Source organism: Grammomys surdaster, unplaced genomic scaffold (genome assembly GCF_004785775.1).
Source record: "Grammomys surdaster isolate TR1022 unplaced genomic scaffold, NIH_TR_1.0 126271, whole genome shotgun sequence".
NCBI classification, from domain to species: Eukaryota; Metazoa; Chordata; class Mammalia; order Rodentia; family Muridae; genus Grammomys; species Grammomys surdaster.
This window is the reverse complement of record NW_021621071.1, coordinates 6,356,882-6,371,999: the sequence shown is the minus strand read 5'-3', so window position 1 is coordinate 6,371,999 and position 15,118 is coordinate 6,356,882. Positions and strand designations below refer to the sequence as shown.

At 39.9% G+C, this 15,118-nt stretch overlaps 1 protein-coding gene across 5 annotated transcripts in view; it reads left to right on the top strand.

Moving 5' to 3' along the window:
- Positions 1-3,417: 3,417 nt before the first annotated feature.
- Positions 3,418-15,118, top strand: part of Cnot2 (CCR4-NOT transcription complex subunit 2) — a 94,078-nt gene continuing 82,377 nt past the window's right edge. For 3 of the 5 annotated variants that reach the window (XM_028759059.1, XM_028759063.1, XM_028759061.1), the window contains exon 1: positions 3,419-3,577. In XM_028759059.1, the coding sequence (XP_028614892.1) occupies positions 3,573-3,577 (5 nt within the window). In that variant the 5' untranslated portion in view covers positions 3,419-3,572. Of the gene's footprint in view, positions 3,578-15,118 lie in introns of all 5 variants that reach the window. The other 2 variants (XM_028759062.1, XM_028759060.1) reach the window with 2 other exon arrangements.

Genomic DNA, 15,118 nt, shown 5'->3' with positions numbered 1-15,118 from the left:
AGAGTATTGCATGACGACAAGGCTCAGAGATAGAGAGATTGTAATTAACTGGTCATCAGTGCTATCATGTGGCTCTGAAGTAGGCTAGAAACAGTCTTTACTCCAGATAGCCAGGAGCCCACATTTACTCCTCGGAAAGAGAGGAATTTTGGAGGGAGGAGTAACTAACTAACAGTCTGTGATAGACTGCAGAGCGTGTGGAACGTGGCAGAAAGGAGGCAAGAAGGATGAACACAGAGTACAGGAAGAGGCAGAGCTAGATTATGTCAGCTTGACCGGCCATTTGGGCTTATTCCATATAAAACCACCAAGGAACATAACTGAATAAAACATTCAAATGATGCTTCTGGCTGATACACAGGAACAGTTGACAGGAGTGTTGGGGAACATACAGTGTAGGGATTGCTACATTCTAGAGAGGGAAGATGGTAGCTCAGAGGGCTAGGAGAGGGCTGCTGAGAAGGGGCGGGGTTCCGAACATCTGTTGAGAGATCCTGGTATGGGAAGGTAAGATGGAAGAGAAGTTACAGAGGCTTTCTAACTCTACGCCTAAGTCCATAAACAGGGTTACTGTTGACGGAACAGGGAGGGTGAGGGAGGTCAATCATTCTTTTTCAGGCTGTTAAATTTGAGATGCTTGTCCCTTTTATTCCTTGTCATGGCAAACATGCTAGCTAGTATTTGATCCACTTTTTTTTTTTTTTTTTTTGGTTTGGTTTTTAAGGGAGACCTTTCCTTCTGCAAATATATACAAATTCATTTTTAAAATTTTTTTCATTTTTTTCTTTAATAAAGCATTTCTCCCTCAATCCAATTGAGAATTTTTTTTGTGAGGTGCACAAAAAACTTTAACGTATTTCAAAAACACATAAATATGCTGATCAGTATGAACTATTTTCAAGCAAAAGTGACAAAATTATTATTATTACTATTTTGGTTTTTCGAGACAGGGTTTCTCTGTGTAGTCCTGGCTGTCCTGGAACTCACTCTGTAGACCAGGCTGGCCTCGAACTCAGAAATCTGCCTGCCTCTGCCTCCCGAGTGCTGGGATTAAAGGTGTGTGGCACCACTGCCCGGCAAGTAACAAAATTATTAAATCTGTTCAATACCAAAAATATTAAATAAGTAAATTGGTTAAATATGATCATTATCAACAGTTGTTATCAAGCTGTTTCATTGGAGACAGATCTTATCAACATGTTGTCCAGGCTAGCCTCAACCTTTGGTTGACTCTCATGCCTCAGTCTCCACAGTAACAGGGTTACAACAAACGTCACCATGTCTGAAGATGAAGTCGTTTTGTTTCAACAAGGTCTCTCTCTATAACTAGCCCCACCTCATCTGCACCTAGCTATGCAGACCAGGCTAACCCGAAACTCAGATTGGCCTGTCTCTGCTTCCCATGTGCTAGACATAAAGACCTGTGAAACTATGTCCTGAAAAGAAGTTCCGGATGCAACAGGACAAATTGAGATCTGTATTGGTGCACACCTCACCATGTTGAACCATCAGCAAGCCCTCAGCAAATGCTATATCATTCAATGCATCTTTTCCTAGCATCCCCGTTCCACACGTTAAGAAAATGTTCTCGTCTCACCTAGTAAAACCCAAGCATAGTAAGCCTCTCAGACCCTCCCCACTGAAAGCAATTTTAAAGACTCTGACAAAGATGTGTTTTTAAGTTAATATAGGTAAGAAGAGTAATGAATTGGAATATTTAATGCTACTTAATATGATAATGCCACTATATACGCATTAAGGGTTCCAAATAATTAGTAGCCAGATTAAGGGGCTCTGTATTACATGCGTTCATACACATGAACTGCATACACCTAGAGGTACGTCCAGTCTTTGAACACACTACCTTATGGCAGGAGATGTTAACTTGAGAGGAAGAGAAAGCAGAAGAGACAGGAAGGCACTGTTGGGGAGGGGCCATATGAGACTGTGTTGTTCCTTCTTGAATTTCCCTTAAGTAAAAAAACAACAAAACACAAAACAGTGAAATGGAGTATTTAATGAAATGAACCTCCTAGCAAAATATACCCTTTTTCTACTGGCTAGACCAGTTCCTGTTGGCAATTAAGCAAATTTACATATCTGCTGATATGCATAAATACCTTTTTTTTTTTGTTGTAGTTGTTTTCTGAGAGAGGGTTTCTCTGTGTAGCCCTGGCTGCCCTGGAACTCACTCTGTAGACCAGGGTGGCCTCGAACTCAGAAATCCACCTGCCTCTGCCTCCCAAGTGCTGGATTAAAGGCGTGCGCCACCACTGCCCGGCTGCATAAATACCTTCAAAACCAAGACAATGGTACTTTTTATTTCACCGTAGGCTTTTATCTCCTATTTCTTGCCTTTAGTTTTCTATGATAAACCAAAGCAACAAATATTGATTGGGGGTCCGGAAGGAGGTAATTTTATAAAACAAACATCAGAAACTTTACTTCCAATTAGTAGTAATCCACATTAATAGGTTCTACCACTCAAAAACCAGGAATAGCAAATACGTTATGAAACTAGTAACTTCAAACCACACAGAGGCTTTTTAGCAAGTCTAGTAACCGTAAAACATGAAGTTTATGGATGTTCAAAGGAGTAAAGAAAGAGCATTACAGCAATGAAAACTAATTTCATTTTCAGGGACTGTCCTGTTTTGAAGAGCAAAATCCTGAAGTTCCCAACCACAGCCATCGTATTTTCAAGAGGTCCAGTGGATGAGCCAGCTGGTCACTAGGGTTTACAAAGGGCGCGCCGGGCGGGAACTAAATAAAGTGCCATAAACATCGTTCGGTTAGCTTAAGCACACCCGGTAGTGTTTTAAAAACATGCTTCCCCCTTACTTCCTCTCACCAGGTTTAGACCGGGAGAAAAAAAAAAAAAGCATGAAAAGGAAGGGGGGGGCGGCGATCAGACGTCCAGGTTTCAGCAGAGGGGAACTCACTGCTCAGGAGGTGCCGGCGGCGTGCGGCGGGTGTTTGGGGGTGCGCACCCGGGTAGCGCAGGCTGCGGGACGGCGGGAGGACCTGAGCACCGCAGTCACCGCGGCCGCAGGTAGTTCACAGCCCGGGGACGGAGTGCAGGAGGTGCTCGGGGGCGGGGTGTCCGACGAAAACACAAACACAAACACGCTGCGCGTCCCCAGGTGGGCGGACCCACGCTGCCTCTGCATTTTCCCCGCCCCCGCGGCCGCGCTCGGACCCCGGGCCGCAGCTCCCGGCGTGGCAGTCTTGGCTTAGGAAGCCCGGCCAGGCCGCGGAGGCCCGGCTCTCCGTAACCGCCACAAGGCAGCGCCGCACCTCCGCGGGAGGCGGCGGGACGCGCGGCGGAAGCCCAGGAAGGCTCCCGGGTTGGGGGGTTGGGGGGGGGGAGAGCGCCACGCTTCTCACCGTCGACCGGCGTGCGGGAAGCACTCTGTCCATTCGGCGAGCATCGCTCGCCACCTTCTGCCGCCGCCTTAGAGCGAAGTCGGAGCGACGGGGGTCACGGCGGGGGTCAGAGGGTAAAGGTCTTGCTCCCAGCAGCCTCCGCGGTGGATACGTCGCCATCTTGGATCCGCGGGACAAGAAAATTCATGCGGTGAGTTTTTGGCAAATTTTCGGAAGTCTGGCAGCGGGGCGCGCGGCGGGGGAGGCGGATTGAGGGCCCCTTCAAGGCGGGGGAATGCCTCGGGGCTGGTCCGGTCGCGCCCGGGGTCCGCGGGTAGCGTCCCGGCCCGCCGCTTCCCGTTGCTTTTGTCTCGGCTCCAATCGAGAGAGGGAGAGCGGAGCGGGCGGGGAGGGGGGTGGCGGCGCTGGAGGAGGGAGGGGGTGTGTGGCGGGGTGGACAAGACGTAAAGCGTCGCCGTGCTCGGGCCGCCGCCGCCGCCGCTGCCGCAGCAGCAGCAGCTCCGGAGCCTAGGCCCGGTCCCGGCTGCCCCCGGCGGGGCTTTCCCCGCACTCCGCTTCCCCGGCTCCCGCCGGCGCGGAGCAGCCTCTGCCGCCGAGCTGCTTCCTGGGGTAGGAGAGAAGGCGGCAGCGGCAGCATCCGAGGAGTCCCGGCCGCTTTAGGCGGCTCTGCCACGTTCCCAGCAGCTGCTGGTCCTTGAATCTTTACATTCTGGCAATACACGCGCATCCTCCGCCACTTGTGTGTTTTTGTTTGTGTAAGATGGGTACATCGCACTGGCTAACGGGCCTCAGGAGCCTCCAGGCCCTGAGATACCGAAGGGCCTTGCAAGGTGGAGGGAGGAAAGCAACTAAGATGCTGCTTCTGCCACCGTACCCGGAGAGGGAAGCTTTTCTAGTGGTGTAGACTTGAGTTCGGATGGTCCTGGGCCGGCTGAGGAGGAACCGGAGACACTCTGTGAAGTTGCAAGTCCTGGTTTCTACTTCCGCCGGGCCCTCTCCTACCTTTTGCTGTTTTAGGTCTTCACTTCAAAGTTTCATAGAAGACATAAGTTGGGTTAAAAGAAACCCGGTAGTTCTTAATTGAGGTACTGTTTGCTCGGGAGGAAGCTTATATATAATTCTTGTTATCTGTAGGCCCTCAGGGAAATCTAATTGAAACTTTCTTTTTGTAAAATCATTTCTAAGGTTTTGTTATTTGCATTTACTTTAGACCCCCATTAGTACGTTATTACTTCCAAAAAATTTCCTTACACATGGGTACCAATTTCTTGGAAATCCTAGGGGACATTTCCACTTTTCAACATCTGGAAAAACAAGTATTAAGAGTGTTTTGCCTCACTTTCATTAAATCTTGAGTCAAAGATTTCTCTTTAATCATCTGGACAGTTCCTAATAAAATACAGCAATATGATCCTTAGATTCTTGGCAAATGGTAGAAAGTATGATACTGAGTTAACCAAATCTGTTCACAAGGGAGACATTTTTTATTATTTTCCATAGTGAGAAATTTTAGGGAGAGAGATAGAATCATGTTCCTATAGATTTCCCTTCCCAGACAAATAAGTGGGGCTAATTTATATGGAGAGAGTGGGATAGAAATTTAAACTTTCACAACAGTTTGTTTGGTTATGCTTGCTATATTCAACAACAATTCCTTCTCAAGTCACCTTTGTAGTTTTCTGAGGTATTTTTATTCCAAGTTGGAAGTGTTTAAAAATCCAGTACACTGAAGTGACTGTCTACATTCACATATTTGTCTATGTTCAGGTTTTGCGTCTTTGCTACATTTTCTTAATGGTCCAAGATCATTAATAAGGACCCTTGTGCTCTCCTATCTAGTCTGTTGTTATCTTAAAGCTAAAGGAAAAAGTTCAAAATACACAATTTCTTGCACTTTTCATTTTTGCTGACTTTGCAAGATTCTTAATTTTAAAGTGGAACCTTTTCATTTTTTTTAAAAAGTGACTTTCTGTAACTAGTTTTTAACTCTAGACAAGAAATAAAACCTGTATTTTTTACTTTTTTTTGCATTCCTGTTAATGCTTTATTAATACATAGAAGTTAAGGTAGTGCATGTGTTGGCAGAGCAGTTTGGTTCTAACAGTCTAGAGATACCTGTAACCTTACCAGATGCTAGAGGCTGAAGAGTCATCTGCATATTAACATATCATCTAAAGTGCTTAAAAATAAATTTGTTTGGTGGAAAAATGAAGCAGATTGATGCCTGTGAGTGGTTTTTATCCTAGCCATTTGAGAACTATTTGATTTGAAAATGAAATCAAACTCCAAATGGTATGTTCCCAAAAAGAATAATTACCTTTATTTTCCATATATAAAGGTGGGTGCTTTTTGGTTTTTCAGAGATGCCTTAGGTTTATTTAAAACTTCGAAAATAAACATTTTGTACTGCGGGTAAGTTAGAAATACTAGTAGCGATGTTGTGCTTGTTTCCTAAGTAGCTGCTAATATTAGCAAAGCTTAAACTTTAATGGATCATTATAGAATCTTTTTTTTTTAACACTCCATGGGATAGTATAGTTTTTTTAATGAACAAATTTGCTTGATAAGAAATTTTGATTTTTGTATGTAAATAGAGTATAAGGAGATAGTAATAAACCAGTAAAAATAACCGTACAATTTTGTGATCTTTTGAAGTGATATTAAGTAGTAGTATCTTGGTTAAAATTTTAACTGTCAAATGAGTGACATAGCTGACTGGATAAAGGCATTTGTCACCAAGTCTGATGACTAAAATTTGATCTGAGAGACCCACATGGTGGAACAAGAAAATCAACTCCCCTAAATTGTTCTTACAAATAAATAGCCACATAAAATAAAAAAATGTAAAAATGTATGGTAGAGTTCAGTTTGGCATCACACATTTCAAAGCAGGCTGTAGATCCGTATGTTTGAGCAGACATTGGAGGGAACGCTCATGTGATAGTTTTAGGAAGAGTCTCTTAAGTATGATTTTCTTTAGTGGTGTTTTTAAGAATTATGTGTAAATTATGTGTAGGTGTGTGCTCACATGTGGATAATGTGTATGTGAGTATCTTCTGAGGGGTCAGCGGCTCTGAGGCTGGAGTTGTAAGCCACCAGGTGTGGAGGCTGGTGGAGACTAGGAGCTGAACTCAGGTCCCCTGGAAGAGCAGCAAGTGCTCCTAACTGCTGAGCCATCTCTCCAGCCCCTCTAGTAGATTTTGTAACACAAAACACTGTAAGTCAAGGTACCAGAGGTTGGGCAGTTTTAGAGGCAGAGCTAATCAGAGTTGATTTGCATAGAGTGATGGATCAAAGATCTGGTGCTATGATAGAAGTAGCTCTTGTTGGTCAGGTGACCATTCTTCCTGACCAAGAATGATTTCTGCCTTTGATATGTGAAGGGGTTGGATTTCATTGTAACACTTTCAGTATGGGGAAAAGGCTGTGTCCGGTTGGTATCTATTGTAAAATTTACACTTAAGGAACTATAAGGAATATTTGGGTTTAAGGTTCTAAAAGTTATTTAAAAACCTTTAGCTTGCATCAGTTTATTTAAACTCTTTAAGTAGTATTACTATGTTTTTCTTGCTTCTGTAGTTATTCTGTGTGGTGTCCTTTGATTTCTACTTAAAATTTTTCAGTTCTTAGGACAAATCATGCTGATATAGCTTATTCATCAGTGTCATCAAGGATGTTCTAGAAATAGAATTCTTACTATGTTTTCTGACAGTTTTTTCCTAAAATGAAGCTGCAGATAGTTGGTATATAACTTCAGGGAGGGATGCTGCATTGTGAAACGATAACGTGGTCCACATTGTCTGGCCTTTGGGATGGGTGCATGGCCTATACATCATGCAAATGAAAAAACTGAAGCGTGTAGAAAAAATACAAAGCTTTCCTTTGCTGGACACATTTTTATATGTGATCAAACCCAGGGTCTGAGTCCATTAGATTGGGTTAACTGCTTTGAACGCATTTGCTCCTTAACTCCAAACGTCTGTCTTTCCCGTCAGAAGCCTGTGTTTGCATGCGTGGCTCTGGGTGTTTGAGTTAAGTATCACTTCGTTCTGTTACTTGGTAAACTTACTCAGAACTGGACTGTGTCAGTTTCTTCATGAAATCCTTCCTGACTCCCCCAGTCTGTCTGATCATTACTGAGTGTGTCGCCATGGACTTAATTTACATTTTATCTTTCCTCCCCCATGGCCTCTACAGGTCTGAGCAGGAGCAAGAGCGGACTCTTGTCTTGGGTACACTTACATACTTCTCTGTAATGTATACTAGATTCTCAAGAAATATGCTTCAAGCCAGGACTACACAGAGAAACCCTGTCTCGAAAAACCAAAAAGAAAAAAGAAATATGCTTCAAGCAAAACAGTTGCTGGCTTAATTTTTTCCTTTTTTTTTTTTTTTTTTTTTCCGCACTTAAAGATTTATTTATTTTATTTATGAGTACACTGTAGCTGTCTTCAGACACACCAGAAGAGGGCATCGAATCTCATTACGGATGGTTGTGAGCCACCATGTGGTTGCTGGGATTTGAACTCAGGACCTCTGGAAGAGCAGTCAGTGCTCTTAACCGCTGAGCCATCTCTCCAGCCCCCTTAGTTGTTTCTTGAATATCTTTTTAGAGTTTTGCTTTTTAATTCTTAACTTACTGCTTTACTTTTTGGAAACAGGTAACCAGCTTTTTGAGAACTGTCTGTAGAGTCTGTGTGAAGCCTTGAGAAGAATATTAGTAATACAGTGTTAATATTGTTTTGTTTTTGAATGGGGTATTTGAATCTGTATTTCTAGCTGTGCTTTGCATGGCCATAGGCATTAGTGGAAGGCAACTTGCAGTACTTAGAAGGTAATTGTATTTACAATACTTAGCCATGACTTACTAAATTGAAGCTATTTGATATTAGATTCTTTTTTGTTTAATTTTCTTCTACCTACAGAGGTGGAATTTTCTAGTCTTTGCTTTGTTTTTGACATGCTGAGAATCAAACCCAGGACCTTGGCAGGTACTGGGCAAGTGTTCTGTTTCTGAGCTATATTGATCATATAATCGTCTGTCTTGAATATCATAGTTCTTAGGAAGTTAGGTGAGATGCTTTAATATATCTTAAAATCTGGTTTTTAAATATATCTGGCACATTTCAGCTAGAATTGTTCTCTTGACCAAACAACATCTCACTTGAATTTTCTTATACTTGGATGTTAGAAATGTTAACATGATATATTTGTTTAGCGTTTTTGATACAAGGTCTCACTATGAAACCCTGGTTGTCTGTAACTTGCTTTGGGATTACAGGCATGTACCACCATGTTCTGTTCAGAGGCTAAAATTTTGAGAATTAATTTAGCCCTCCAGGGTTCGAGTGAGAGACCCTTACTTAAAGCTGTGACCCAGCTTTTTTGGGGGTCCATTTTAGAGATACAGAAAACAAAAACAGGATAAGTGGTTTCCAGGGCAACTCTGAGAGATGATATGTTAGGTAGATAGGCTCTGAGCTTTGCCTTAATTTTATATTTACAAAGTAGTGCTTTGAGGATGTAGGTTTATGATTTTTGTATAAGTATGCATGCCTGGTGAGGAATTAAATAATAACTGTTCTGATCTATATTGTTTTAGAAGTTCCAGGCTTACTCTTAGGCATTTAGTGGAAAATAGAAATCCTTCTCTTGTTTAGTGTCTTCCAGAGACTTGAGTTACTAAAGATATATATCTCCTTTGAATATATACATATTCATGATAGATGAGAATTTGATCCAGTACCCAGGATGCTCTCTCTCTGTTTTTGCCAGATTGAAGGATATTAATGTGAAAATAGGTCTCCACTTAGCTGGGTGTGGTGATAAAATCACCTTTGAGGCAGGCAGATCTCTGTAAGTTTGAGGACAGTCTAATCTACATTCCAAGTTCCAAACCAGCCAGGATTGAGACCATGTCTTAAAGGGGAAAAGAAAAATAAGTTTCTACTCAATACATTTTTCACTGTGTCAAGGAATGATGAGCTTTGTTGTATATTTAGGCAGTTTGGGTAGCATTGAACAGACTTGCCTTTTTCCTCACCAAACATCCTGATAAACCATTTGGAAATACAGCTCCATTGTGTAAAAGCATCTGGACAAAACGTAGTGACTGATCCTGTAATAGTGCGCTTGGGAGAGGAACATTTGCTCTGTGTCATGGCTGCCAGGAAAGAGCTTTTTTTTTATGTTGTTTTTCATTGTAAATGTTGATTCTCCTGCATACAGATTTTAGTTTGGTTTTTTTTTTATTTACATTTCATGGATCAGTAAAATAGTATCACATTTACCATGCTATTGAAAAACTCTAATTTGTTTGGCTTTACTATTTCATATTTTAAAAATAACAGTTTGCAAAGCACTTTTACAGTATTTTAGTTTTGTATGGTTGTCACCTTGGTGTTAAAGTTAAAAGTAGTGTAAATTTTAAAATTGGCATTTTTAGAGACACACACACACACATGCTATTAAGACTAATGGTAGAAGTAAGGAAATACAAAAGTCTTTTTCATCAGTCTGCACTCAAAAATCTCATTTTTTCCATTTATTTTTAGTATTACTTTAAGAAAAGTGTGGTCTATCAGTCATGTATGTATAAGTGGACAGGTTAGTTTTTATGTGATCATCTTGTACATTTAGGATAAGAAGGTCAAGAGTGGCAGCAAATTTCTGTTTCAAGTTGGATGCTCTGACAATATTAGCAGCTGCTCATGTTTTAAAAAATTATAAACATGTGTTGAGAAGCACTGGAGACTTTAAAAGCAATATTAAAATGAGACTAGGCAGTAGTAATCAGTCTTTGATGACACATTTTACACATTCCCTAGTGTGCAGTTCTGAGAGAGGATATGATGGGTAGATAGGCCTTGAGCTTGGCCATAATTTTGTATTCACAAAGTAGTGCTTTGAGGATGTAGGTTTTATGATTTTTGTATAAGTAAGCATGTATGGTGAGAAACTAAATAAGCTATAACCATTTTGATCTGTATTGTCTTAGAAATTTGAGGCTTGTTCTTGTTCTTAGGCATGGCAGGCAAAAACTAAGGTCTACAGCAAAACCAGTTAACTATGCATCTGAGTTAACAGCCTCCAAAGTGTTCAAATTCAGCTTGAAATTTCGTATGTGTTCATGTGTGTGTGCGTGAGTGTGTGCACATGCATGCATGCATTTATGTGTATAAAGTCATGTTTTCATATGTGTAAAGAATGGTGACCAGTGTTTCAGGGATTTTGTGGAAACACTTTGCTTTGAGCATGGTTGAAAATTATTGGACTTAATCTCCCAGGTTGCTTCCGATCCTAAAATTTTGTTTTGAAGGAGTTAAGATTTTTCCTTTTCTTATGTAGATGTAAATTTCCTTTTAAAAAAGATTAATAGAAATTGTTCAAATGAATTTTTTTTTAGATTGGCATTCTAGATGTTTTCTGTGTGTATGTGTGAGAGACAGAGAGAGATGGAGAGAAGAAAATATTTGATTGTTCAATGTTAGACATTAATTCTGGGTATATATTAAGAATCTTTATAAGTATCTACCTTTAAGCTAATGTTCTGATTAGCATTAGAAAAAATAAAACAAGTAATTTCAGAATATTAGAACTTTTGAAAATAAAGGAGGGTAGGGAACAATGTTTGACTGGTGTTGGTGAAATAAGATTGAGCAGTGTTGAGAGGACCTGGTCTGTGTTGTGTGTGTGGGATCATTTAAACAGAAGTATAAAAGGAGGAAACCATCCGGAACCTAGGGGAAAGATGCTCAAGGAAGACAGAGTAGAATGCCTTCAAGTGGGATCAAGTTGTCCCTGTGTTGACAAGAACAATACATTTCGTAGACAATGATGCTTTTTTTTTTTTTTTTTTTTTTTTTTTTTTTTTTTTTTTTTGGTTTTTGGAGACAGGGTTTCTCTGTGTAGCTCTGGCTGTCCTGGAATTCACTCTGTAGACCAGGCTGGCCTCGAACTCAGAAATCTGCCTGCCTCTGCCTCCCAAGTTCTGGGATTAAAGGTGTGCACCACCACTGCCCGGCTGACAGTGAAGCTTTTTGCATAAATGAGGTGAATTTTCTCCAGGAAGGCGTGCCTAAGACATGATCCTGTTGTAAGAGCTGTAAGTGTAGATCCTGTAAGCTTTAATACATTTTAGCAGGATGTGTGAGGAGTGGGCAATGCTTTTCATGAAGAGGCCTTGAAAAAATGTCTAGATCTGACAGAATTGGCATCAGTCTGTATTAGAGAAAATTATATTGGAGGACAAATATAAAATGACCTGATTTGCATCTCCTAAGAGTAATGAAAACATTTATTATTATATATAGAGTTTTAATTTTGTGGTATTAGGTCACTGCTGTTCCTTAGAACTTAGTGGTGTTTTCATGTTTATTAAGGCCCCCTTGTGTAGTAGTTAAGCAACTGTTACTGTGGGCCCCACACTATTATGCTTGCACTGAATAATTTCTCAGCCTTTATGGGTTTTATGGTGCATGCTTTAGAAACACTGTAGGATGGAGAGAACAGCCTTGTTAGTTAAGTTGGTTTCAGGGACATGATGCTTGCCTAGGTTCTGAAGGGTGAGTTGGCTTTCATAAAGTGTGTGTGTGTGTGTGTGTGTGTGTGTGTGTGTGTGTGTGATAGGGTAATCCTCTGTAGTTTTTTTTTTTTCGAGACAGAGTTTCTCTGTGCAGCCATGGCTGTCCTGGAACTCACTCTGTAGACCAGTCTGGCCTCGAACTCAAAAATCTGCCTGCCTCTGCCTCCCAAGTGCTGGGATTAAAGTCATGCCCCACCACCGCCCGGCTGGACTGACCAATTTTTAAATGGTCCCCACTCCTCCCCTCTTAAACAGTGGGAGCGATTAAATCTCTGTTTCAAGCAATTTTTTTGTTGTTTTTTTGAGTGTTTCAAGCAATTTTAAAATTAAAAAATCCATAGTATATTTGTCAGTGTTTAAAGGTTGCATTATCTCGTTTGGACAAATTATTTTGTGCTAATATTAGCAAAGGTTTTGTTAAGGAGTTTAAAATTTGGTCATTTTTATCTTCGGATAACTTACTGTGTTACATATAAGGCAAAGACACAATTCAAATTTTTTATATAGATGGAAAGAACACACTTAAGTTTGGGGCACAAAACTTGAATGCTATTTAATGTAACACTAAGTGGGTTTTCAAAAATCTCTAGAACTAGTCACTATTCTGACTCAACTATTGTATGACTTAACCTCTCCAAATTTCAGTTTTCTAATTTTTCAAATAAAGGTAAGCAACAGTAGTTAGTTACCTATAGAGTTGAAGACAGGACTGAAAGTTTCTGTGCTGTTTGTTTTTTTTTTTGTTTTTTGTTTTTTTTTTTTTGGAAGTACTTGTTACATTGAACTGAGACAGATGAGAACTAGCTACAATTACTTCAGATTGTAACTAAACTGTATTGAATCCTCAGTAGTAAACAAGAAGAATACAGTCTTACTTTTATGCTCTAGACATACTTTTTTTCCTGCTAGGACTTTTGTTTAGATGACACTGGATGACTGAGATGTGTAGTCTTTGAGGAAATACACTTTCATTTTAGCATTGCTCACTCTCAGGCATTTTGCACAATTCAGGGCACATAAAAGATGTGAAGAGAGGTGCTAATTGTTTTTGACTTGAGTACATCTAGCATGTCAGGAGATAGTATATGCCCATTGGAAATCAAGGAATAGCCTTGGCTCTCTGAGTTTCATTAGCTATGGATTAGAGCAAATCTAATTTGCATTAGAGCCACAGTTTATAAGTAGGGTGTTGCCTCCCAGTATTACTGATGGCTACTGGAAAAGGGAGGGAATTTGGTTAATTTAGAGCATGTTGAATGTTAATGTGGTGATGATTCCTCAGTGAGTTGTACTGAGACTAGTCTTCTTATGTGAGTGATTGTGTTATCACTCACGTTACTCTGTGATGCCGTTGTATTCAATTAGTTTTACCATTCAAGAATCTTGTTTATTTAAATATCTAGCTGATGGACTGTGGGAGAGGGAAATTTAGAGATTATTGGAGAGGCAAAGCTATTTAGAAGTATTCATCTTAGTAAGCCACTGGACAGTGTGTGTGTGTTTGCTAAAGTGCTAGTACTTTGTATTTGAATGTTATTTAACATAAGCCTTCCTTCTTGAGGAATACACAGCACATCCTGACTATTCTTTGGGTTATTCTTTTTTTTTTTTTGTAACTGAGTTTGTGTACCTTATTGTTGGCCACACATTTTCTTGTGCTTGTTTTTTTCCTTACCCCACCCGGCAAAAGCCATCATTCACAAATAGAGCATTGAGCCTCTCAGTGCAGTGGTTTGAAACTATTGTGTCCATTCCTTGTATGTATATGTAATATATATGAATACTTTATACTGATTTTTGTTCTTAAATCTTGACGACGACTTTTGTATGCTGAGGGTTTGGGAGTATTAAAAATAAATACCATATAAGGAAAACAGAATAGTACCAAATAGCTGTAGTAGCAAAGTAGGAAGATGAATCCCAGGGTCTGGAAACGATGCTGTGAGGTGAGAGCAGAGACACTTGCTTTCACTCTCATCTTGGAGAGAAGCTAGTTTGACATGCTCATTAGGATGTCTGTTTGCTTCATCTTACAGTGTTAGGAGAAGAACTACTCAAACTTCAGAAATGGAAATCTCAAATCAAAGTTTGTTTACCTAGAGAGAGAATATAAAAGAGAATACGTCTAAAATTTATAAGATATATTTATAAACTTAGCATAATTTTACCTGTAAATCCTGGTCAAAATGCACTTTTTTATAATTTTGATAGTTTTGCTAATGGCTGTCAGTGTGCCCAAACATCATCTGTTTGTTTATGTAGACCCTGTTTAGTCTAAGGAAAGATTATTGCACACATTAAAAAAAAAGGCTAAAAGGCTTTGTTTAATTCATAGATATTAACTAGGAATTAATTCTTTGGATATTTTAAGACCCACAGTATATTAATGAGGTTTAACTTTTAATTGTATATGCCAGCCTAGGACAAATAATCTCTATGTCAAGACATTAAAAAATGTAGTGAATATACGAGCAATGCTTTTTAAAAATTGTATTTTTCTGATAAATGTTTTAGGTGAGTCAGGAAAAGAATAAATTTTCTAATTTCAGGCTTTCAAGTTGACAATTTGAAGTGTTCTTATATATATTTTCTTGGAGAATGTTGATTTGGAGTTGTGTGGTTTACTTTGAAGGAGAAATTTGTAATGTATCTGTCTTGTAAGTTTAGAGGGTTTTTTTTTTTTGGTGTGGGCAGAGGTATGTTATTGCTTCATTATGAATTGATAACTGTTATGCATTGATTTTTAAAACTTTTACATGCTGTAAATAAACTGAGATCAATGCTGAAGAAGGCACAGAGTAAAGTACTGATGGCAATACTTCTAGAGGCAGTAGAAGGTAAGGATAGGAAGAGAGGGAAAGGGAAATCTCTCCCAAGGGTCAACTTAGGTAGCTATTTAGTGGGGCAAGCATTGTTTGTTACCACCAAGTGTGTATGGATACTGTAGTCTTATTTTTCCTGCCTGATCAAGTAATACAGGGTAATTTGGAAGATTAGTTAAGAGGGGTAAATAATGTATGTGTAGCATGGAACACACTGCAGTGTGCATGTGTGTATTATAACTTAAGAAATGTAGATAGCATTTTCCTAATAAATCTCTCTTCCTTGCAGCACTCAGCAGTTTAGTGAGTTTCCCTTGTCCAGAAT